Source organism: Uloborus diversus, chromosome 6, assembly GCF_026930045.1.
Source record: "Uloborus diversus isolate 005 chromosome 6, Udiv.v.3.1, whole genome shotgun sequence".
Lineage (NCBI taxonomy): Eukaryota > Metazoa > Arthropoda > Arachnida > Araneae > Uloboridae > Uloborus > Uloborus diversus.
In genome coordinates, this window is record NC_072736.1 from 128691803 (window position 1) to 128718492 (window position 26690).

The window sequence follows — 26690 nt, forward strand, 5'->3', positions numbered from 1 at the left end:
CCAGAGTTACTTAAATCGTTATAATCAGTATAATTTGAAAGTATGTCTTCATATATGTATGTTGTATATATCAGGGGTTCTCAAACTTTTTCGACTCGCAGCACCCTTTGAAGAATTAGATTTTCTCAAGTCACCATAGTCCATCTCTATTACTTAGGTAAAGTGCACCAAATAAAGCTACTCTAATGTTTAAAACTTCTAAAATATTTCTCATTTATGATTAAATTGCTCCAGTTTCTGCATATTCATCAGATGACTCATAACAATTAAGAAACAAATTAAAACCAAGTGAAATTTTAAGTTTCAATTGTGTTTCTCCGCAGTTTTAGTGAAGGAAAGCGATTTAGTCTTAACAGAAACATGGACCCTAAAAAGGAAGATGCTGGATGAAGATTACTTCATGCAAAGTTGAAGACAAAAACGCCAAAAAGTACTATCAAACTAAAACTAGTCAAACTGGCACTGTTTTCCTGCTATCGTTGCAGAGTGATTCATAATAAGAACGCATTATTTGCGAACGATCCCTCACGATTCGTCGTCTAGCCAAGAATTGTTAAAATTCGGCTCATTAGATCGCGGATAACTTTTTACATTTTAAAGATATCAAGGTAGAATTTTTTTGTGAGTTGTAGGAAATATCTGGGCTTCCGATCTTGAAAGTTATAAATTGCTATTTTTCGCGCATGCGCAGTGAAAAATTAATTGCTTTAAACGTTCATATTTCATTAAATTTTCAATATTTTACCTTCAAATTTTATTATTATGTTTCTCAAATATACTGTTAAATATTCTGAAAATTTAGTTAAGTTTGACGGAAAACTCTGCGTGATAGGAGCCGAAAACCTTCCAAAAAAATGCATTTTTGAAAGAAATGGTTATACCTCTCCGTGGGTATAAGGCAGGGGTCTCCAACCTTTTTCACTCGCGGGCCACATTGTACATTTTTGGAGGCTAGGCGGGCCAGACCAACAATATTTTAGCTAAAATGGTTTATTTGGCACTACCCCCACCCTCCACCCATACATCGCGAATATATATTCTTTTAATTTAAGCACTCAGTAGTGGTTTTTGAAAATTTCTTAGCTTGCTTCTAAGTTGCTATACTTCCTTATAGATATTTGCCATTAGTTAAATTAAGTTATATTTTAAGTGCCCATAAATCTCTAATAATATAACGTTAGGGAGTCTTGTAAAATTTAGAACAGTTCAGAAAACTGACATAAAAAGTATTCTTTGTCACAAAACAAAATGAAGTTTAAAAAAAAAAAAAATACGCTAATGAATGAGTGATACAAGACAAAATTATTGCAATGTACGACAAATTTATTTTATTGAATTAATGATGATTGAAAACTTGGAAATAAAGGAGAACACAACACGTGTAAACCTTTTAAAAAGTTAAAAAAATTAACGAGAAGATTACATTTATTTATCGATTACAATTTCCGTCCATTCAGGGACAAACTTCGTAGTTCCAATCATTAAAAGAGATTTTAAATGTTCGTCTGATAAAGAAGATTTATACTTAGATTTAACATCCTTCAATTTTAAAAACGTCTGTTCACACTTGTAACAGGATGCAAAAAGAGAAAACATAGCCCTAACATGATATTTTAAGTTCTTAAAGTCTTTTTCTGCTACAGAACTGTAAAATGGAAGTTGGTTATCTCCCTTGTGGCATCCCTGGAAAGCTGTCTTGAGTAAGTCATTAGTTGATCACTCGACGATTTTCAGTTGAATTTCAGAAAGCAAATTGTCAATATCCTTATATATTATTTCTGTAGCCTGTTTTTGGTTTCTACGCGAGATTTTCCTCAGTTCTTGATTAATTTCTATGATTTACACCTTATTTTAAAGCTTATCGTGCAGGCTACTGACGAAAAATAGACCCACGGTCTAAAGATTGTTTTTTCGGGCAAAAAAAACCTGTTTTAAAGAACCAGAATGAGGTTTTCGGTTAAATTTATAACTTTAACTTGCACTGTTACGGACAGAGCTGAATAGCTTGATCGGCAGAGCGTTCGACTGGCAACCAGGAGAATGCGTGTTCGGGCCCACGTCCGGACAAGCTGCACCAAAAAATCAGAAAAATATCGCGCATTACGTGAGCAATGAATAACAAATATGAGGGAAACATGAGGTAGAAACGCTCCTAGCTGTTATGGAAACTTGATGCAACACAGAGCTAAATTGATACTCAATTGTAAGGTTTTTTTAATTTTTTTTTAAGCTTTGGCTCCAGGAAGAGAAAGCATAATGTAAGCGAAAATATAAGTATCAGGTTTATGATTTCAGACAACATTGGAATTGTTTTTTGTTCAGTAAAATATAATTAATCGTATGTGTTGAAATATAGATTCTTCTAATGAGTTTTTGACTCTTTGTACAAATAAAAAAAAATACTACCTCAATTTAAAGGGTAATATATATTTTTTTCTTCTTTTTGTAAAGAAAAAAACAAATAGCGTATCACATTTTTACTACATTTGAAAAGCTACGCTTAAAAAAGAACTTAGTTCAAATTATTTTGTATTTTAACCGTGCTGTTAAATGGTGAACACGTGCTGCCATCTAAGTCATAACGGTTCAAACAGCCTGCGATAACAAATTGTAAAAAATTTCAGAAACAAAAACACTTCTCGGCAAGAAAAAAAAATTAAAATTACCTATGGGTTTTTTTTTTTCGGTAGAGCGCTCGGCTATAAACTATCTGAACTTCGGGCCAGTTCGGGCTGTCCGACATAATAGAAAATTTACAGTAATATTACGCATTACATGTACTCATAACATACAACAGATAACACACGTAATAAAAAAAATGCAGTTGGAATGCTATTTGGTGTTTCGACTCCTTTATTCAGGCTACAGTTATCATTCAGATAAGTTGACTGCTAATCGAAGGGTGTTGTTCCCTTTTTTTTAAGCTTTGACTCCGTCCAGACCACTGAGCATAATGTAAGCATAAAAAAAAAGTATTAGATATACCTCAATTGAATCCTTTTTGTGCAGAAAAACATTTTCATTGTATGCTGAAATGTAGATTTTTCTAATAGCAGTGTTCGAACTTTTGTACAAATGAAAAAATACTACGCCATATTAAAACTACGAGTTTCAACCAGTAAATCTTTAATTATTTATTCGAATACGATATAAAACATTAAAATTATTATCAACTTCATTAGTAAGAAATCATTTTCTACTCCTCTGCTTTCGGCTGAAAAAAAAAAAAAACATTTTGTCTACGTTCGAAAAATTACACTTAAAAAACGGACTCAGTTCAACTGGTTTTGGTTTTGAATTTTAAGTGTTCGATTAAAAGAAAAACAAGTGCGGGCTTTTAAGCCGTACAGGTTAAAGAAGCCTGCTATGGTAAATTGTTGAATATTCATAAATAAAAACACTTATTTTTTCAACTGAATTTATTACTTCTCTAGAATGTTTGTTTCAATCGCTACGTGGATCTTCCTCATTCTTTAATCAAATTCCATGTTTTACGAATAATTTTAAATCGTCTCATGCTGGCTAATGACAAAACATAGACGCATGATCTTATTATATTTTTTTCGGCGAAAAGCTTTTTTACTGTGTTTTATAACGCATTCCTTCAATGAATAGCATTCGAAAAGGAAGGCACAGTTGCTAGGTTTGTTGGAGCGTCGTACTGTTAATCAGAATGGCGCCAGTTCGAATCCGTGCCACTAAATATCTCTTTAATGTTTCTTTTTTTCCGTCAGACGCTCACATGGGCAGGACTGTATTTGCCACAACCTGTTTTTTCACATGTTAAATTACTGATTTTTCACGTGTCACTCAGCCGCACTTTTAATGATATCTATATTTGCATTGAAAATACGTACAACCAAAAGGGGAGCGATGATCAAATTATCACAATGTTGTATTTAACGAGGTTTTGTTACTGATGTCTTCAAATTACATGCCTTCTCTTGTGCGCTTACTTTTTTCCGTTTACTTTTTTCGGTTTTTCTTCATAATATTCTTTCTTTGAAATTTTTAAAGAGCGAAATGCCTTATGAAACGATTCGAAGTACAGTGCGGAGTTCCGCACGGGTCGACTAGTCATACTTAAAAGGGTTTTTAAAGAGTTGAATTTCATCTGATGCACGGTCTAAGTCTTCAAAGCGGTTTTCAAACTCATGACGTAGCTGAGACATGACTTCCGAAACGTGATCCTTGGGAATGGTAGCAGTGCTTAGTGCACTTAAATTCTTACATGTTTCGAAGTCCATAGATCTTAAATGCTTTTCGAAAAGTATGAGTTTTTGTCTGAAAGCTTTGACACGGTAGCATAAGTCACAAACTGAAGAGTTTTCACCTTGCAGTTTCAAATTCAGAAAATTAATATGTGGCGCAATCAGTAACGTACCTATGGAGTTCAGCACCCCTGGCGAACCCCCTGCCCTCCTCCAAGTTCGCCCCGATGGAAATTCACCGGAAATTAATGGGACCTCACAGAACTTTTTTTTTTTTTTTTTTGGGGGGGGGGGGGCATTTTGACTAATTGATTCGGCAAATAAGGAGACAGTATTGAAACTTTAATACCTATTCTTTCCCTCTTTTTTTTTTCAATGATGCCCAATGTTTCTTCGCAGTAGATATTGTGTTTGAAAGAAAATGTGTGCATGCTCGAATTTTATCATTCGTAAAATAGGGGTTTCATTTGGAAAATTGAGAATTTTCCCCTTCCCAAACATTTTAATTCATTAGTAGAATCATCCGGTATAGAACGTCCACCACCACCGCTCCATGGTATACAAATTGTGTATAGAAGTATTTAGCTAACTCAGTGAACAGGAATGAAATTTAACGCTACGCGTAAAAGTCCCTCCCCCCCCCCCTTTTTTGACAATTAACGATTGTTTCATTTTCACCTCTAGCTCTTTCTCTTGCGAGTTTTTTCATTTTTTAAAGCATTTTTCTTCTTATATGATCATTTTATTGACTACTTATATGATCACTTTGAATAAAATTTAAAAAAAAATCAATCAGTTGAAAGTCCGAACCCCTGACTGATGCGCTCCTGGTGAGAGCCACTTCTACCAGCCCCTGGTACGCCACTGGTCGCGAGATCAACAACGTAAGCCAATTTTCAAACAAATACACTGTCAGAAAGTTCAGGTACAGGACGACGCAGTTCAGTCATAAAAATGTCAATTGCTTCTCGAAGTTCAAAAAACCGCTGCAATACTTCTCTGCTCAACCAGCGAACTTCACAATGGTACGGAACATTTAGGTAAACTCTGTCGATTTCAGCAAAAAAAAAAGAAAAAGAATTGAAGGTGTTTAAGGGAACTTGATCTAATGAAGTTAACTGTTTTGACAACTACGTTTATTACTTCAACTACTTTCAAGTGTTTCCCACACAAGGCTTGTTGATGAATAATACAGTAAAAAAACATGGGGTGAACACCCGCGGGCCGTAAGTTGGAGAGCCCAGGTAAAAGGGATAGTTTCGCGAAAATGTAAAAATAAATTCTAGATAGGTTTTTAACTTATTTCCGAAATGTATAGCTTATTCCCACTTATTTACAATGAAAAATGATAAAAAACCTATTTTTGTTTCCTTAATGTGTTGCTCGTCCCCTAAATGAATAGTAGACTTAATTTTTGTTGGAAAGTGGCAGCTAAAGTATACGTTTTATGTGGAAAAAAAAATTACATAGCAATGTCTTTTATTTCTCGAGAAATCCGTAAAAATGCGAATTTTTGAAAGTGTCTCAATACTTTTGGCCATATAGTGCTTACTATATTGGTAACATGGACATATTTCGCGGCACCTCTCGCCTCTTCCTACAGCACCCAGTTCGAGAACCCCTGGTATATATTGTTACAAAGTTTGCTAATGGATGTTATTTGTATATTCTAGTGTACTAATTTGTTGTGATCTTTTTAAATTTGGCATTTAGTTCTTAATTTTTATTCAAAACTACCTTAGTTTTTGAAGCGTTAATTGTTCTGTGAACATTTTAAAATATTAGTGTGAGTTCATATAGGCTTGGTAAGAAATTGACGATCTATCGCCGCATAATTTTTAGTGCCGCTCTTTGACGCCTAATTTGGTGAAAAATTGTCAAATGTCGCCAAGCTTGTTGATATTTGGCGACTTTCCTAGAATTTTCCAGTGTGTATGTGTCACAATATATTTGCTATACTTCTGACTCGTCAGCCTATTCTGGATACTTCACAAGACTTTTTTTTTTTTTTTTGAGTGTCTGACACAATAAAAAATAATATTTTATATGTATGTGTACAAATAGAAACATATTGTTAACTACAAGCTATCGTAGTATTTGAAACGAAAATATTTCCGTATCCAAAATTGCTACAAAAAAAAAAAAAGAAAAAAAACTTGAATTCAAATTATGTTTTTTGCAATCACGAGTGTGTGTGTGTTTTGTGTATGTGTGTCTGCGCGTGTGTGTGCGTGTGTGTGTGTGTGTGCGTGATGGTGTGTGTATGTATTCGTGTGTGTGTAGGTGTGAGCATGCAGGTGTGTGTGGGATATGGACGCAACCTGGAGACGGTTTTCGCTATAGGAGCAGCATCGGGAGGGGCCAGTCGACGGTGATGCTGCAGAAGGAGGCGGGGAGGGAAATAAAACCATAGGAATTCAAAACAGTCAAGTGAGAACAATAAGCAATGTGATTGCTCAAAAAAAAAAAAAAAAACACTAATGATAGCTTTGCCATAGGAATAAAATTACGAAAATATAAACTGGCATACTAAAGCTTTGGCTGCATATATATTAACAGTTACGTAAACATTCACAATTACATTTTTTGCTTCAGAATTCAGGATGCAGAGTAAAAACAAAAAATTAGTAATCAAAAGAGGCATTTATAAAACTGCTCAAAGGATATCTATAAGCTCTTGAAAGTTTTTTGTGCCGTCTATTCTTCTAGAAACGGAATTTAAGTTTATACGCATGACTCACATCAAGTAGGAAAGTTTTTTTGCATTGTACTATTGTATTAATACAAATGAACGGTCAAATGATTCAAATGTAAAATGGCACATAAAACAAGTAATGGCAGAGCAAATTTGAAAAATAATAACAATAACATTGCTCAAAATAGTTCAGTGATAATTAGAAATATTAATCATGGATTTTTCCCTACAAAATTTTCACTTAAACGAAGTTTTTCCGTCATTCAAGTGTTCTTGAGAATTCAAGTGTTCTTGATTTCAAAAATTCTTAATTCTTAAATTCAAGTGTTCTTGAGAATTTATACTTAACTCAGTCCTTATAACCCCCGCCCCTCCTCCCCCCCCCCACACACACAACAAATTTACTTGCAATATTTTCAAATCAGTGATAAAAATTCCAGCTCAAAATTACTAAAATATCTCATTACAGATAAACGACAACAACTCGTTTAATTTCGGCTAACTACTGACTGTATAGATTGGAACAAGAGAAAATACGGCAATATTCCAGTTAATTCCAGAATGATCTGTTTTGTTCAAAATGTCATCAAATATCTCCAATTTGGAGACATCTGTCGATTTCTCACCAAATCGTCGCCAAAAATGAAATTAGCTTGGCGATATCTCGCCAAGCCAATAGAATTCCATGTTAACTGGTGACGAAACAGGAGAAACAACTTACATGTAAAGCTTGAAAAAGTTAACCAATTTTAAATGTAGGTCGATGGAATAACGCCAACTTTAGCAGTATTAAAAAACAACTTAAACATATGCAAGCAAAACATTTATCATGCAAAAAGTTTGTGGCAGTGCTTGTAAATAGTATTGGAAAAAATATCCTTTTGGCACTACTACATATAAATGTAGTTGCCTGTCTCTACAAGAAGTTCAATGAAATCTTTCTTGACGTAACGTTAGAAAAATTAAAATTTGTCATGTTATTCAAGAATTGCAAGACAAACTTACTGTGTTACCCAGATTGTTCAGTCCAACCTTAGTTTTAGTCTTGTCATCCTCATCGTCAGCACGCGTTTGCAACAACGAGCTACTTCGATATGGTTGACTCTGTAAAAAGAAACATACATTTTTAGAAAAGGAAACACGATGTCTGTTCATAAATAAATGAAAAGATTGCTAATTAATTTGTTTTTTATTATTTTTTCTTTGCTTACTAACATTCTTTTTTAGTTGTTTTTATTTTCTTCTCGTGTATGACAACGTTGAGCTGTATTCAGATTCGTTCAATGACCCCCCTCCCCTCCCCTCGAAAACTTGGTTTTAAATTAGGCGGTTCCTAAAAACCATATTTAGTTTCGATAAAGCAAGTTTAAACACATTTTCAAAAAGAAACTACAAAATCTAGTAAATATTTTTCTTTTTTTTTTAATAATTTCAGAAAACAAGGAGAGTTAATACTTGTTAACAAATGTAATTACACATATTGCAGCGGTATGTACTGTATTTTGTGTTATGTGCAGACTTATTGCATAAACACTTAATTTGATTAAACGCCAATACTATTTGCATAAAATGTTATTCTCTTGATTATTTTCGAAAATCCTAACTTGGAAATCCGAACTTGCTATGGCACGTGGTTTTCGGTCTGTTACTCAGAACAAAGCAATGAGCCTTATGCCCCAACTTCGCGGGCCGCATATGACTCACTCAAGGGACGTAGGTTGGGCACCACTGTCTTAAGCAAACAAACACTTAAATAATGTTGATTTATTTTGTTTTTCTGCAATCACTCATTGTCAGAATTTAGAAAAGAAAATATTCTCGAGAACAGGATTTTTATGTTGTTATCATTCTAATGAGCATTTGTTTTGTTTCTATTTTCTACGGAAGGTGGGAGCAGAATTTTCCTTCTGTTCGAATCATAACGGATATTTTAATCAAATTCTTCCTAGTAAACGATTCAGCTTTTCGCGAAAAAAATAAGATTGCGAAGCAATGTTTTAGGATTGAGGAGCATTATCGTGTTGTGGGGGGGGGGGGGCGGAGCCCTTAGTACAGAGGTTCCCAACCGGTGGTTCGTGAACCCCCAGGGGTTCGCGAGGTGCAGGAAGGGGGTTCGCGATAATTTCGGTGCAATGGCGGATTTTTCCTAGTTTGGTAAAAAATTATAAAATATTCAATTTGCACACATAGTTACTAAATTTTTTTTTTAATTTGAAAACGCGCCAGACACTTGTATTAAGCTCAAAAAAAAAAAAAAAAAAAATCTTTCAGCGGTTTTATAATCTTGGTTAAAAAGAAATTTTCTCATTTTTTTTTCCGATAGACAACAAAAAGAGATATCCTTCCTTCTTTATTGCGAGGCGCCATGCAGAAACGTTGTATTAAGCTGTGGCGGGGATCACGATGACCTTAAAAAGGCGCCATCGCGTGGAGTCAATCAAACAATATATATAATATACATATGTCGAAAAAAATAAAGAATTCTCAAACAATGCAGCATAGGGGTATTATTTCTAATCTGGTTGAAATATAACTCGGAAATTTCGGTCGAATTCAGTCTTCGAATAGCAGACATGACAGCAAAAGGCTCCAAACTTAAAATTTATTACTGGATTTTACCCATCTGTTCGTTTTCAAAAATATATAACATCAGCATGCTCATAGTTCTGGGGAAATAGTTAACAGACGTATTTAGAGATACTTTAGAGATGCTTGAAAACAAGTGATTTTGTTTGCAATTGGTTTTGCTACGTGAACTTGCTACTCTGTTTGTGAAGTTATAATCGTGTTGGTAATTTTTATGATTTAATAACTTTCTGCTGTTATGGATCGATGGTTGAAAACTGGTAGTTTGGTTGAGCGACAAATGGACAAGCAGTCAATCGATCAACCCTCAACATCAGCAGTAACTTTCGAATCAACACAGGATATTGAAATAGATAGCTGTAATGAACTGCCGCCTCCCCCGACTAAACAAAAAAGTGAACTATGGGAGAAAAAAGGAAAAAAGCGAAAATATGACAGTGACTATTTACAAATGGGCTTTTATTTTACTGGAGAAGAGTCTGAACCTAGACCGCTTTGTCTTCTCTGCAACGAAGTTCTAGCGAACAGCAGTTTGAAACCGTCACTTCTGAGAAGACACCTCGAAACAAAGCATCCGACACACAAGGACAAACCTATCGAATATTTTAAAAGAAAATTGGAATATAATAAAAAGTGTAGCGTCTCTACGTTCCTGTTAGAATCCAACGAAGATAGTAAAATGGCCCTTGAAGCTTCATATCGAGTCAGTTATAGAATTGCAAGATCTGGACAGCCACATACAATTGCAGAAAATTTAATTGGACCGTGTGCTAAAGATATTGCTAAGTGTATGCTGGGAAAAAAGTCAGCAAAAAAAATTGACCTGGTTCCGCTATCAAACAACACAGTATCACGCAGAATTACTGATTTGGCAAGTAATGTGGAGAAAGAACTTGTGAATAGAATAAAAGAGAATAATTTTGCGATCCAGCTTGATGAGGCGACTGATGTAGCAAACGCTGCAATATTACTTGTCTATGTTAGGTATATTTTTAACGATACAATTAAAGAAGATGTACTATTTGCGAAACCTTTGAAAACCAACACAACTGGAGAAGCAATTTTCGAACTGGTCAACAGTTATTTTGAAGGAAATGGAATAGATTGGTCTTTGTGTGTGGGTGTGTGCACGGATGGTGCAAAATCAATGACAGGAAAATTTGTTGGCTTTGTGGTGCGAGTAAAGAAGATTAACGAGAAAATTGAATGGACTCATTGCTGCATTCATAGACAAGCATTAGCATGTAAGCGTATTCCCGCAGAATTATCCGCTACTTTGAATGATGCGGTAAAAATTGTAAATTTCATAAAATCACGTGCCACAAACTGCTGTCTATTTCACGCTCTTTGTGAGGAATTGAGAAGCCTTCATGTTACTTTACTTCTTCACACAGAAGCAGGGTTGGCTTTCTGCCGGCAGAAACTAGTTTTTGCCGTGCCAGTGGCAGAAACTGGTTATAACCGGTAAAAACCGGCAGAAACTGGCAAAAACTTAAAAGCATCTTTAATTACTAAAAGTGATTGCTAAATGATATTCGTTTAAGTAAACTAAAAAATGAAACTTCATTTCATCATTAAAAAAATAAAATCCTATGCTAATGCCCTTGATTTAGTTCCAGAAGTGAACTTTTCAATTGCAGATGCTCGTAATGTTTGGATTAATCTAACAAAGGACGAAAAATCATATAGGTGCTCAGGAAAGAGGAGCGACATACAAAATTAAAAGGCATTTCTGATTTTAATTTGCTCACTTATATGCTTCATCAAAATTGTTTGTGATCGAAATTATCACGTGCTGTAAGAAGAAAGTGCCAGAATTTTACTTGCCAATATTAACATAGATTTTGTACCTAATGTCACAGCTTTGCAAAACAAATTGGCCCAATTTCTCGAAACTTATTTTTCCAGTTGAACTTCTCCCACTACCCCAGTTACTACATGGTGGACCAGTTAAAAAAAAAAAAAATATATATATATATATATATATATATATATATATATATATATATATATATATATATATACAATAGATAAAAGTTTCACGAACATTGCTTGTTTCTTCATGCATTGCCTGCTAGCTCTACTGTTGCAGGAATATTCTAAAGTTTCTCATTTGTACATCTTAGATTGAGAAACTGTTTAGATTTTAGAATCCACCTTTTCTAAGAAGCAACTGCAGGGTCCAAACAATGTAACATTTGATTTTAAATTGTGGTAATATCGTAATTAAATTGTGCTTTGGTTAGTAATTTTTTTTTCCTTGCACTTTCAATTGCATGTCAATAATTTAATTTTTTTTTTCATTTTGTGAGTTTTTGCCAGTTTCTGCCGCAAATGTGGCAGAAAGTGGTTTTTGCCATGCCGGTTTTAACCGGTTTCTACCAGTGGTTTTAACCGCCTCGGCAGAAACTTGCCAACCCTGCACAGAAGTTAGATGGCTTTCCCGTGGCAAAATTTTGACACGCTTATTTGAATTGAAGTCGGAAGTCCAAGCATTTTTTGTTGATCATCCATTTCACTTGTCTACTTGCATATTCGATCTTCTTTGGATGCAAAGGCTTGCATATTTAGCTGACATCTTTTCAAAATTAAATGAATTAAATCTATCCTTGCAAGGTGCAGTTGTTAATATTTTCGTTGTATATGATAAAATTGAAGCTATGGTAAAAAAACTGAATTTCTGGATCCAATGCCTGGAAATGGGTGAGTTTTCTTGTTTCACTTCTCTTAGTAGTTTTTTATCAGAAAACTCAATGAAACTTGATGAAAGCGTTAAAAGAAATGTATGTGAACATCTGCAACATCTTGAACTAACTTTTGACGAGTATTTTCCTAATAGGCGTAACGTCCCTCTCTCAAACAACTGGATACGCAATCCTTTTGAAGGAAATCCATGCTTAGAGAACACCCTGACATTACCTGAAAAGGAAATGCTCATCGAGTTATCCTGTGATAATTCATTGAAAACTACCTTTAAAGAGCTCTCGTTAATTGACTTCTGGCTCAGTGTAAAAAATGACTATACCGTTTTGTCCAAAAAAGCAATTCGAATTTTATTACCATTTGGTACAACATATCTGTGCGAGAAAGGATTTTCCTCCTATACTTATCTCAAAGATAAATACCGAAGCAGATTGAATGCAGAGCCTGATTTAAGACTCAAACTGTCAGACATTGAACCAAACTTTCAGATAAATAAATACCTTTGTGCTGAATAGTAAAGTCAGACCAAAAAAAAATACAAATTTGTGCTTCTACTTACGTTGTTTGGTCTGACTTTACAAACTTTCAGTTTCTTTGTTCCGTCAAACAGCCACAAATATCGCATTAAGGATTTTTTCCCCAATTTAAAGTATGCTTAAAAAAAATAGTTGGTTTATAAAACTTCTTGTTTATAATTTTTCTTGTAGATGTAGTTTTAACTTTTTATTAATGTTTGCACTTAATGATATTTTACAATTATATTTTTGTTTATTGCAATCAAATGCTGCAAAAAATGGAAAGCAAACATGCTGTTTTTTTTATTGTTTCTTACATGTTACTAATTTCAACATCAGGGGGTTCGCGAACTTTTTTGCCTGTTCCAAGGGGTTCGCAAAGAGAAAAAGGTTGGGAATCGCTGCCTTAGTAGTTAAAATATGTAAGAATGCCACCTTTATTTTGCTCTTTTTTTTTCTTTTTTTTCAATTTTGTCCATTTGAGGTAAAGCGTGACATAACAAAGCTTATATTTCTCTATAAAAAAAAGAAAGTAAGAAAAACATAAACGTCTAAAAAGAAAGCAAAAGAATTCTAAAATAAAGAAGACTGTGCTGGGCCACGTGGCAGTTTGGCCAAGTAAAATACCGAGTGTGTTAATTCGTGTCTGATAAATAACCCTTCGCATACACGAGAAGAACTTAGCACTTACTGGAATTGCAATAGGAATCTTGAATGTATTATTATTTAAAATTTTGAATTACCGTTACAACTTAACGAAGAAACCCTTCAAGATTTTAAGTCAAATATTTTACAGTAGTAAAATTTCTCTTAAAATATACGAGAGGAAAAGGGAATTGTAGTAAAAATATTTTTGCATAATGTAAAAGCTACATATCCTCTAACTTTGCTGTGTTTTCTTCTGAACTAAAAAAAAAAAAAAAAGAAAAGAAAAGAAAAAAAAGAAAAAGAAATAGTTTACAAAAAAATATTTAAAAAATGATTAGTATAAGTATTGGCTTTTTAATAAGCTTTGAGTGATCCTCGGAGATTTCTGCTCTCCGTAGTGGAAAAAAAAAACAGTAATATTGTGAACGACATTTTTTACGTAATTTTGTGACAAACTTTTCTAATTTTCTATGATTATTTTCACATGTTTACTTACTTTTTTACGCATATAGAAATTCTGTGTGTGCATGTTCCTTATACAAATTCATAGTTTATGTTGGATATCTGCCTAATTTGGAACAGAGGTCCTTTGTTGCTCAGGAATTCAAAGAGATGTTTTCGCACCCCCCCCCCCCCCCCCATGGGAAGTGACTTGTTATGGGGAGGCTAGAAAATCCGTGAAATAGAAATAATAACAATGAGTGATTTAAATTTTGAGTCATAAAATTGCTGTTTTTTACACACTGACGGGAAATTTTATGCATTTTATTTTCTTTTTTTATTTAAACCCGGTTGTTGAATATACACCGGACACTTGACACAACTTTTATGGACTTAGAGTTTGTAAATAAAAGTACAGTAGAACCTCATCAATCCGGAATAATTGGGGGATCCGGGTTGTCCCAATGAATGAAAGAACGGATTAAGCAAAATAACCTATAAACAGAACCAAGGTACAAAAACTACTGTTGACAGTAAAAATTGTATTTTGAATTCAAAGAAGGGGGGAAAAAATAAAATTGCACAAGAGAAAATTAAGCGTAGTACATACGCTATTTTACAGGCCTACAAAAATACATTTATTACGCTAACTCGCCTTTTACTTATTCAGCATGTACATCTAAATGGCTAAACAGATTAAGCAAAGCCCGGTTTAGTAGGATCCGGATTCGTGAGGATTTACTTCATTTTCTTTAAAAGGTTTATCCTTTAAAGATCTATAAAGGTTAAGGCAGAAACGATAAAATGGGTATCTAAATTTCCCTCTGAATTAGCTTCTTGTGTGAAGTTTTTTTTTTAATTATTATTATTTATGTACAAAATAGTTATATTATGAGTCGTGCAGTAATAAACAAGTGCATACTATATAAATTTACATTTTAATACTTTTTTTTTTTGAATTGATGATTTATTCCTTGTTTCCATTCATATTTAAAAAATAATTATTTTTACAACTACTCGATGTTAGCTGAATACATAGTTAACATTTAGCCCAATGCCGAGTATTGAATATATTCCAAGTACTCGGTACGGGCACTAAAAAAAAATGTCTAATATTTACATATCTCGGCATTGAAATGATTAATCAATCTAACTAAATAATAAAATTAATGTATATTTAATAAGTGCAGGGAAAAGCTATTCTTTAACCTTCTACGGACTATGGGGCATGTGTCCCATAAGTTAAAATTTATTTCATTAATTTTATCGAGTGCAAATAGTTAATAAATTATACTTTTTCATGTTGTTGAGGCACCATAATATTAATTCTGTTAGCCCAATTTAAACGAATACCGAACGTTCCAATATATAATATTTGATTTAGTGGGGCATTTGATTGTGCCTGAAATATTCTTTACCTTATCAAATTGATAACACTTGTCTAAAAACTTAATAATAAATCAGTAACTAGTTGAAGGAATAAGTAATTGATATTGGTGGTAAAGAGGTTTAGCAAAAAGCTCAATAAAAAATAAAATAATACAATTAATTAAAAATTTATTAGTAATACAAAAACTTCATGCACTTATAATTTACTTTACAAAAATTTTCTTTTGGCACAACTTGTCTTTCATTACTTTTTGAAAAGTCCACAAGAAGGGATTACTTGCTCAAAGTGTTTTAGAACACTTTTGTAACGATTCAAAAGTTTTCTAAGTGAAAAGATTAAAATACAGTGATCTCTCGCTTATGCGCGACCTCTGTTATACGCGTTTTTCACTTATGCGCGACCTCTGTTATACGCGTTTTTCACTTATGCGCGTTTTTCTCACGGGCCCGGCCAGCGATATAGGAAAACAATGTTAACTCTTGTTCATTTATACGCGAAACCTAAAGTGCACCTTTCACTTATGCGCGATAAAAAATTTTCAAGTTTTGGTTAAATCGCCTATTTACGCTTTAATTTATACCCTACTTGATGCCTCTTGGAATGCTTTCACACACCTTTATTCCAATGTTCAAAATGTTTCCAAGAACGCGTTTTTTTCGCGCAAGTGTGCGATTGGGGGTGCAGTTAGTCTTGTGACTGACATCGAAAGGGGAGAACGAGTTACATGCGAAAAAGTTGACCTTCCTAAAAGTCGTGGTGAAGCGGAAAGCATTGACATAGCCTATCGAGGATCTTTTGTATCCTCACAGACTATGACACTGATCACGCGACAGTTTTTAAGTTTTGTGGAATTCGCTTACATACTGTACAGTGTATAAAAAATGACAAAACGTGCAACTTCAAATTTTACATTTTTATTAAATTACAATGCATAAATGGAAATTATGTGCGTATTTATTCATTAGTATCAGTAGTGTTCTATTAGTATTACTATAACTGTTGATAACTTACTGTATTTAAGTTTATTTTGGGGATTTTTCACTTATGCGCGAAAATTTCGTTGTCCCCTTTGGTCGCGTATAAGTGAGAGGTCACTGTAATTCGTTAAAGCAGACCAGTCTTGTGTTATCTGGGAAAGCTATTAGATTAAACTGGGACCTTTAACATTGTGTTTGAGGAGAAATATTTGGTTCTGGAAGGTTTTATTATTATAAGCGGAATATTTGTTTATCTGTTACCCGTTTAAGCGGAGATAACTAAGCAAATGGCAAATAAACAAATAAAATAAATTATTGTTCAATTTTTTTTTTTTTTTTTTTCGTAAAACCAATACATTTGCATTCAATAGTGCCATGCTACTACGTTTATTCAAGATTGTTCTTTAATTGAAAATTAAATGTAAGTTTATTATTTATCCAAACATTTCTGAGTTTAATAATAAATTGATGAAATTTCGGATATCTCCTTGCATCTCTTATGGAACATATATAGACAGATATTCATCATTTCCATAAAATGTCTCATCATTTTCCCATAAAATCTACTAAACCAGTTTTCACAAAACTTGACAAATATGTTATTTATGTAGTCACTTGATAGTTTTATGTATAAAACTAAATTTCATCATTACCTTTCGTGTGCTGGTCACATTTATTTGCGCATTCGACGCGTAGAATACATAAGCTGTTATAAAAACTACTCCGACGATGAAAATGAAGGGCCACGAACTGATTAACAGCACATGAATGTCTCTCAGTGTTTCGTGAAAGAAAGTTAATAATCTGAGAAAATGTTTCTGGTCCACGCCGTGTCTCCGGTGTCTTGCTAAACGCTTCGTCTTCCTCATCTGATGATCCCAAGTGGAAAGCAAACCGTGCTGCGGGCTCACCGCCAGACATGGAAACAGAAATAGGCTTCGCCGTGCTTAATTTTAGAATCTTGAGTGTTCTTTACTTTTTTGTCCGGTTTCTCTCACTCTTAATAGTACGAATAACCGATCACAACTGATGGACAGGCTCAGAACATCGCGCGGTCACCTGGTCGTGGAAATTTGTACGGGGCAGGAAGGGCCGGATCTATAAGGTTTGAACCAGTGGTTGGAAAAACTACATTTATTTTGTAGCGAACTACAACTACAACTACTTCGTTACAAATGTAGTTAACTACAACTACAACTACTTTTTTTTAAATGTAGCAACTACAAACTACTTTTGAAATGTAGCCGCTACTTCGCTACTTTTTAAAAAATAAGTAAATAAAAAGCGTACAGGCTAGGGTGCCGCACAAAAAATGCAAGTTGATTTTTCAAGTGGAATACCCTCTTATATTTCTTTTCTTGTGTTAGAACAATTGTAAAAAAAAAAAAAAAAAGTTTCATGCAATTTGAACAACGGCAACCCGTGCCGACCTGCGTCTGAAAGGTTAAGCCAGCACTTATAGGTACGAGTATGCCAGGACAAATTAAACAAAAAAAAAAAAAAAAAAAAAAATCTTTTTTTAGTAATTCGAAATTTTTGTTGATAAAACGTTGCCCCTATATCCCACACTCCACATGCACCTTAAAATCAATTATTCAAATTAAAAAAAAAAAAAAAAAACAATTTAGATATCCCACACTTGGCCTAAAATTTATAATTTTCTTCAAAAAACTATTTTTTTTTCTATTTATCTACATATTTTTTGAAACAAAATATCAAGTTCAAAAATTATTAGCGAACACATTTTCAGATCAACATTTGTAAATGAATAATAATATCAAAAAAAAAAAAAAAATTTAAAATTAAAATTTTATTTAACCTTGAAAAAATGCATATCTTTGAGTACTATGTAGGAGATTTAAATATTGCAGGAGAGCAAAAATTTCTATTTAACGCTAATAACCTACTTTACTGCTCATATTTTTTAGCTTGATTTTCGTTAAATTTACCTTGCTTTTTTAAAATTTGCATCAAAAAAAAAAAAAAAAAAGGTAAAGAAAATTATAAATTTTAGGCCAAGTGTAGGATACCTAAAAGTTTTTTTTTTTTAATTTGGATAAATATATTTGTGGTACATGTGGGGTTATAGGGCCAACGTTTTATCAACGTGAAGTTTCGAACTTCGAATAAATATATATATATATTATTTGGTCTAGTACACATGGCTGGTTTTTACTCTCAGAAGAAAGCTAGCACTGGTTGCCGTTGTTCAAATTATATGAAACATTTTTTACAATTGTTTTGACTTTAAAGAAAAAGTACAGAGGGTGTGCGACTTGAAAAATCAACTTTTGTTTTTTCGGGGGCACCCTAATACGCACACACACCGTACGAAGATTGAACGCAAAAAGGTTTAGATTGATAAATTAGCTCATCTGAACATAGAATATTACTAAGAATTATCTATTATTTCTTTTTTCTTTTTTCCTAAAAATGTCGGTTATCATACTTTTATATGGATGCTTCACTTGCCAAATCGATTTACTCCATAAAACAGAAAGTCGAGAAAAGTGATGAAGAAGATAGTGTTACCTATAGGAGTGAATGGGCCCTCGTGTTATATTTTCTGCTATCACACGATCGGAAATGTACTGAACCAAATGTTTAGTAAATAAATTCACATTCTAAGAATTGATTAAGCACTATTAAAGCAGAAATTAGGATTTTTTTCAAAAAGTGGAGTTAATCGATTTGGCAACTGAGGCATCCATATAATACTCTAATGCTCGTATTTATTGTAAGCCGGTCAGATCAGTTTAGTAACATCTTATATAACATTTACAGCTTCTTTATTTGGTGAACACAGTAGAAGCACAATTTTTACGAAACTTTAATTTTCACGATTTTTCCGTGCCCGTCGTAATTACGAAAATTTAAGCCTCGTGAAATACTTTTGTTTTTCAACTTTCGGTCTGTTCATATAAAGTTCACGAAATTTTCAACTCGCAAAATCACCGATACCTTAATTTTCGCGAAAATAAGTGCTTTTACAGTCTTGGAACAATAATCTCTTTGAAATCTAAAATGTTCATCCACGGGACATTCTCGGCAGCCAGAAAAAACAAAGGTTACAAAATTGGCGGTTATCTCTATTCAATAAAAATATTGACGAAATATGAAAAATACGATGACAAACAAACTAATGGCGTCAAACAGATATAACGTATGGAGCCAAAACGATATATCTGAGGTTAGCTTGTATTTTTATGAGCTTTATTTCTCATTGTATCTGCTGATGCACTTGTTTAAAACTTGCACCAGTCAAATTCGTTTGAACCTTGATTCTTTTTTTTTTCTGGAAGGTTATTTAAAAGTAGTTTCGTGAAATCGCTACAAACTACTATTTTTTTTGTATCGAACTACTCGCTACACTACTTTTTTTTAAAAAGTAGTGCACTACACTACAAACTACTAAAAAATGTAGCTACTACAGTAGCGTCGCTACTTGTAGCGCGCTACTTCCAACCACTGGTTTGAACCATCCAGCAAATAATCACCAGGGCGTCAGACCAAAATCTATAAGTTTTAGGCCCCCCTCCCTGCAACAACATCTGTAGGGCTCCTCCCCATAGACCAGAAGTGTATATTTGCAACGTTAATAAGTCTTAGTACTAGATTTTTTTTTCTTCATTTTTTTCCAATTTCTTGGGCCGCTCTGTCCCTTAAGAACGTCCCCCCCCCGTAGGTACTCAGATCCGGGCCTGCCAGAGCCCTCAACGGTTCACTATATTGCCACCCCCCTCCCAATAACTAACTTTTTAACCGAGTGCTTGCGTTAATATTAAAGTCATTTCAGATTTTGTTCTGTGATGAACCAAAATTCATAGGAATTTTGTTCTGCTGTACTGGTCAAAACATTTTTTCGGAAAATGCTTCGACCAGTTCTCATGGCATTTATTATTAATTTTGTTAATGCTTTGAATCCGTTTTTTGAATTTCATGTTATTCCTCTGTTAATAGTTGTTAATTTCTAGGTGCATTTTACATATAAGTTGAGATACAATAGGTACATGAACTTCAATTTTTTGATTAAATTAAACTTTTCAGAACTAATGTGACTTTCATTAAGATGTTTTATAACTTTGAGGATTTTTCATGTTTTCTGAACATTTTTTTTCTTCTATTTATAGAATTCGTTTAAACACCACAGTTTAGCGGCTCTTGGTAAGTGACTTCTATTAATTAAGGTTCGTTGACGTTATTAAGAAATATGTACTAAATTTCGTTTTTTCTTCAAATGTTTTCTAAAATAGTTTTCAAAAAAAACTTTTGAGTATAGGTTTGAGTATAACTTTATTATTTTTATTTTTTAAAGATTTTTTGATTGCTCAGGCGGTAGACCACTCAGTGGTGTGCCCCCGCACTGCAAGGTCTGTGGGGTCTTCTTTATTTCATAGATAACACAGGGGAAGGCAGAAAAGGAAAGAAAATTACTAATCAGTAACTCTGTTGTTACCATTGCTACATGCTTATTTTATTGATACGAAGTTTATGTTTTTTAGAATCAAATTTCTAATTATTTTGCTTCAAATTTACAAACATTATTCGTAACACCTAATAAAACCAGAATGTTATTTTGAAAGATTAAAAAATATATTTTTTCAATTCGTAACGTTGAATATAACAACGGTCCACATCTGGCCCGCAGACCGTACTTTAGGCACCACAGGATTAATAATAACCGCTGTCATTTTAATAGTAACAGATTTGTACTAATTATAGCCAAATCAATCATTCAAAGAAGGTGAGAATGTTGATAACTCTTTTTTGTTTTTTGTTTTTTTTCACAAGTGAGCCAATCAAAAGGAATAATATTGCGTACCTACAGAGGCAAGAAAAATTGAAAGTACCCTGGACAAGGAAACTTGCAAGTCGGGCCCTGGTGACGGATCAATGGTCAGACTGCAGGTTAGGGTGATCTGTCCAGTAAATAACAATTTCACGCATCCATGATATCATTAAAAGTGGTATATGGCAGCAAACAGGGTTTTGCTGGTCTTGTGTAATTGTTATAAAAGAAAACTGGAAAAACTCTTTTGGCTCTACATCAGATTTTTTTGGGAGGGTAAGTGAAACGTGGTTCAGCAAACCACTCAATGAATAAGCTTTAACCGGTGGACAAGCACAACATTTTCTAGCCTTTTTTTTTTACATTGTGTAGAAGGGAGTTTTTTTTTTTTTTTTTTTTTTGACACCCTACTTTTAAAAGGGAATTACGACCTGTTCATCATTCGCTAGTGTGTGTTCATTCATTGATTGGATTAGTCGGACGATCCTACCCATTCATATGATTTCAATGCACCCTTTTTTACTTCCTTTTACAAAAAAGGAAGTATTGTATTCGCGAAAAAATTTTCACTCAAAAATCGCCCTTAATTTCCATTTTGCTCACCCCCAAATGAATGTTGAGTTTTTTTTTCGATTCGACCACATGCGGAAAAGTGCCTAAGAATGTATAGACACGCGAAATATCCATTTTGACCATCACCGAGGTAATTACAACGACTTTTCTCGTGACGTCTGTATGTATGTGCGTATGTGTGTATGTGCGTATGTGCGTATGTGCGTATGTGCGTATGTATCTCGCATAACTCAAAAATGGTATGTCCTAGAAAGTTGAAATTTGGTACATAGACTCGTAGTGGGGTCTAGTTGTGCACCTCCTATTTTGGTTGCATTCGGGTGTTTCTAAAGGGGTCTTTTGCACCTTTTTGGGGGGAAATCATTGTTAATTTCGATGCAAACTCAAGTGGTGTTATAATTTGGCGGTCACTTGGCGATATATCGCCAGTCTTTTGGTTGCCAAGTTTTGTCGCCAACTTGGCGAAAAATTTGGCGATTTTTTTTTTTTTTTTAAATCTGCTTTCAATGTGGCCATTGCTAGTGATATTTAAAGAGTTAGAGAGAGAATCCCATTAAAATTGCAATAATAGGGAAATAGCATTAAATTGGTGTAAAAGGAAGTCATGTGATGCACACATCAGCTCGTTAAAGGAAGATTTATTGGAAAATAAAATGATAAAAGAAAGTGTGCTGAGGTAGTGAAAATAAGCATAAATGTTAACAGTTTTAGCATAAATGAGGCATTGAGAAGCAACGAGATGTATGTGCCAAAATTAAAAATTTGGAGGAAACCGGTACAAATAGTAGAGCCACTTCTCTGTTTTGAGGCAAGAGGCGGAACTAGTAGGCCTGGTAGGTATGGCTGCACAGCAAAGTTTAGAAAAAGTTTTCAATGAAAACCTACCTAGGATCTGAACTTTAAACACGTTGTACTCAATACTTTAAATAATCTACTTACATCCCTTTGCTTCTCATTTCCTCAAATATTAGCAAATATCGCATACACGGAGTTACAAGTCACTGAAAAAGTTGTGAGCTTTTAGGTGAGAAGATGTCCGTTAAATTTCAAAGTTCTATTTTAATGTAAATAACTGGATCTAGGCCCAGGTGCCCCTGAGATTTAGAATCCCCACTTCTTTTCAAAATTACATTATACGTAATTTTCTTCTTATTTGTTAGGTTTTGACATTAAGTTTACTAGTTACAAATTAAACTTTAATTTTTTTTAAATTCCTTTGTTAATTGGGGCTTAAATTAAGCATCAATCAGTTTATTTGTATAATAAATTAGCTTATGGTGTTATATTTCTTTAAAAATGCTATTTGTACAGTTAGAGTACATAGTATTTTTAAGTAAGAGGCAATTTTCCGAGCCTTTTTAGTAGTATTTATATCACTGTTTATTAGAACTTTCAATTATTAACATTTAAAAAAAAACTATCATAGAAAATTCTGTTTAAAGTTAGTGGGAACAATACAATTAAAGTGAATATTGAAGGAACAAAGATGAACATTAATGCTCCTGCTTAGACACAATGCAAAAAATTTTACATCTCAATTCATCCAAAAGAAATGGAAGGGATCAAAATTTTTAACACTGAAATTATGTTTCCCTTTGCCCCAACGGACCCTATTTTGCATGGGATCAGCTTAATAGCAAACATTTTCTAAAACTGCTTACCGGTTCGGAAGAGACTGTGTATGAGGAAGTGGTAGAGCTCCTGCGGGATAGGGAGAGGGAAGGGCTCCTGTAGAGCCTGTCGCCTATCGAATCTCTCTTGAAGTCGAGCGGTTTGGACAGCGCGTCCGCGTACGCGCTCACGCTGGTCACACGCGGCAGCCGGGACGGAGACAGAACATTGCGAGACGAGGAATACGAAGACGAGTAAGTTGAGCGAGGGTATGAATACGAGCTCGGAGACGAATATGACGAGTACGAACTAGGTGAGTAATATTTCGAAGAATAACTCGAGGGAGAACTGTATGCGCTGCTGGAGTAGCTTGAAGTGTATTTATTGTCTGTGTATTTCGTCGTAGAAGGATTTCGAGGAAGGGTCCTTGGAGTGTAAGACGATAAAGCATTGTATGGAGACATCAAGTTCACGAATCATCAAAGTACAATTTCTTCACTAATCGCCTAAGCTCGAATCATCAAAGTACACTTTCTTCACAAAACACTTGAATCATCATAGTACACTTTCTTTAGAAATCACTCGAAGTACACTTTCTTCAGGAATCACGCGAAGCATCAAAGTACACTTTCTTCGCTTATCACTCGAAGCATCAAAATACACTTTCTTCACAAATCACTTAAATCATCTAAGTACACTTTCTTTCTAATCTTCTAAGCTCGAATCACCAAAGTACACTTTCTTCACGACTCACTTAAGCTCGAATTTTGTTTAGCATTTGTTTCAAAACCAACACATTAAGAGTAATGGATATTTTACAATTTTGGAACTCTCGAGAGCAAATTTTTTCCAACTTTACAACAAATATGTCTTTTAAAAAGTCCATAGTTAGGAAATTCTTTTAAAATTTTCAATTGTTTACTTTTGATTGATACTTTCAACAATTAACTTCTGAGTTTTATTCTTTCGTTGTAAAAATGAACTCACTGTTTTTCAAAATGACAAGCTTTCAATCATAACATTGTTACAAAGTTTTGGGAAACCTCACTTTGATGTTAAATATTTATGACAAACTTTCACGTAAAGGTTTCGCTAGTCATTTCTATACGGACTTCAAAATCTAGAAAGTAAGTATCAACAATTCTCAGGAAGACATTAATAAGTACTTACGGCGACGAAACTCTAATTATCACTTCATTAGTTTATAGGGGTTAAACTTCCAGAGTATTTTTTCAATTTTCGAATTCTCTCCGGAGCTCCAAACGAACTATTTCCAGCCATACATCTGCATGAGTCTTTTCCAGAAATGAGAGAAATTCCGGAGTATCACTTGCAAATTGCTCTTAGTCGCTGCTGCATCACAGCTCTCTAACTTGTAATTCAAACGAGCGAGCCGGGCGATGTTGTTCTAAAAATAAGGTTGTAGCGTCATCGGTAGACGAGCCCTTTTGCCGGCTGCATTGCTTTCACCAAGATTTCTGTATCAGGTGCAGTGCTTTTTTAGGTAGAATGTTTCTTAGCATCAGCTTGCTTGCTCCTCGTTGTACGGTACGCATGCTTATAATCGAGGCTGGAGTGTTGATGACCTTAAAATTCTTTAGAAATGCCTGCAAGAATACAAAAAAGTCGCTAAAAATCAGTTTGCTTTGAAAATATCTTGATTATTTTCCAAAATACTATTAGCCTCGTTTGAACAACATACATATTATTCGAATCAGTGGGAGCGGGGCATTTGAATATGAGGCGAAATGTTCTTTACCTTACCAATTTGATAAACTTATCTCAAAAACTAATTGACTCATCCCATATCCCATGTCGAATCAACCAAATAAATAAATAAATAAATAGTTAAAATATCCTCAACTTAATCATCGCAAATTTTTTTGGAACTTTCCGAAATTTTACTTGATTGACACCTTAAATTTAAATATGTGGTTTGTTTTATGTCTATTGTTCATAATTAATGAGAAATTAATTTTGAAATTCGTTAAAAAGCACCTTTTTTTTACTTGCCGGCAGTGCTTTAAAGTACTACAAAGCTGTATAATAACTCATTTAACTTATTTTTAAGATAATTGCATGCACTTCACACTTCAATTTAAATACTTTTAATACAATATTAAAAACTTTTTGAGATTATCATTTTTCACAATTTTAAACTTCAAACACATTTGAAGTGTCCTTTGAAATTTTTGAAAAAACCAACTGATGTGTGCATCAAATGACTTCTGACTTCTGATTTTTTCTAAACTGGCTTTAAAAAGTCAATTTAATGACAATAGTACCTTGGAGTAAGCAAGGAAAGACTAATTATTTTCACCTCTAGTTTGTTGCGAACCAAAGCAAAAAAAAAAAAAGGTTTTACACAGATTTGTTTCCCCATTATTGGAAATGTTAATGTGATTCAATGGTTAAGTCTCAAAATATCACCAATAGTGGCCAAATGGAAACCAAATTTGGAAAAGAAAAAAAAATCGCCAAATTTGTCGCCAAGTTGGCCACAAAACTTGGCGACCAGAAGCCTGGCGATATATCGCCAAGTGTTTGCCAAATAATAACACCACTTGAGTTTGCATCGAAATTAACAATGATTCCCCCCAAAAAGGTGTAAAAGACCCCTTTTGAAGCATCCGAATGCAACCAAAAGAGAAGGTGCACAACTAGACCCCCACTAGGAGTCTACTTACCAAATTTCAACTTTCTACGACTTACCGTTTTTGAGTTTTGCGAGATACATACGCACATACGTACATACAGACGTCACGAGAAAACTCGTTGTAATTCACTCGGGAATCGTCAAAATGGATATTTCGGGCGTCGATACGTTCTTAGGTATGTATGCACGTGAGATCGGATCGAAAAAAAAGACTCAATATTCATTCGTTGGTGAGCAAAATGGAAATTAAGGCCGATTTTTGAGTGAAAATTTTTTCACGAATACAATACTCCTTCCGTTATTATGTAAAATGAAGTAATATGTATAATCTTTAATGTATTTTAATCAACACATCCGAAAATTTTCTGTGTGTCACTAAAAAAGATCTGCAGTTACTAAAAATTATTAGTAAAGATTGCAAAAAAATATTCTACATTATTTCCTGAACTGATGATAGTTTTCGAATCCTTGTGTGAAATTTTTTGGACTGATTAAAATGCACTAAAAATTGTACTTTTTTTCCCAAGGTTTTTTAAAAACATTGTCTCAAAATTTTAATGTTTTGTGGAGAAAATAAATATTGAAAAATATTCAAGCTACTTATCAAATTTAAATGCATGTACTTTTTTTTTTTTTTTTAAATAAACTTGTATACTACCGTAAAATGGTCCAACTATAGGCCATTTTTCGATGTTTCAAATGAAAATTCCTTATACATCTTTAATTTTGAAATTTGAGGACTTTAGCTATGGTAGCTATATATCTCCTCTTTCAAATGAAATGTTTAAAAAATATATAAGTTGGAAAGAAGAGGAAGGGGAATTTTTCCCCTTGGTCCATGGTTCTACCCCTACGGGGTACATGTATGAGCTACCACATTTTAATCTAGGAAACA

At 33.8% G+C, this 26690-nt stretch overlaps 1 protein-coding gene across 2 annotated transcripts in view; it reads right to left on the reverse strand.

The window, feature by feature from the left end:
• LOC129223860 (ubiquitin carboxyl-terminal hydrolase 2-like) overlaps nucleotides 1–24487 on the reverse strand; it is a 50070-nt gene extending 25583 nt beyond the window's left edge. Inside the window, exons 1-2 of one of the 2 annotated variants that reach the window (XM_054858222.1) lie at nucleotides 23190–24487; nucleotides 7912–8010 (exon numbers count right to left, since the gene is read on the reverse strand). In XM_054858222.1, coding sequence (XP_054714197.1) covers nucleotides 7912–8010; nucleotides 23190–23603 — 513 coding nt within the window. In that variant the 5' untranslated portion in view covers nucleotides 23604–24487. Of the gene's footprint in view, nucleotides 1–7911; nucleotides 8011–16819; nucleotides 17064–23189 lie in introns of those variants that run through there. The other variant, XM_054858223.1, reaches the window with a different exon arrangement.
• Nucleotides 24488–26690: the final 2203 nt, after the last annotated feature.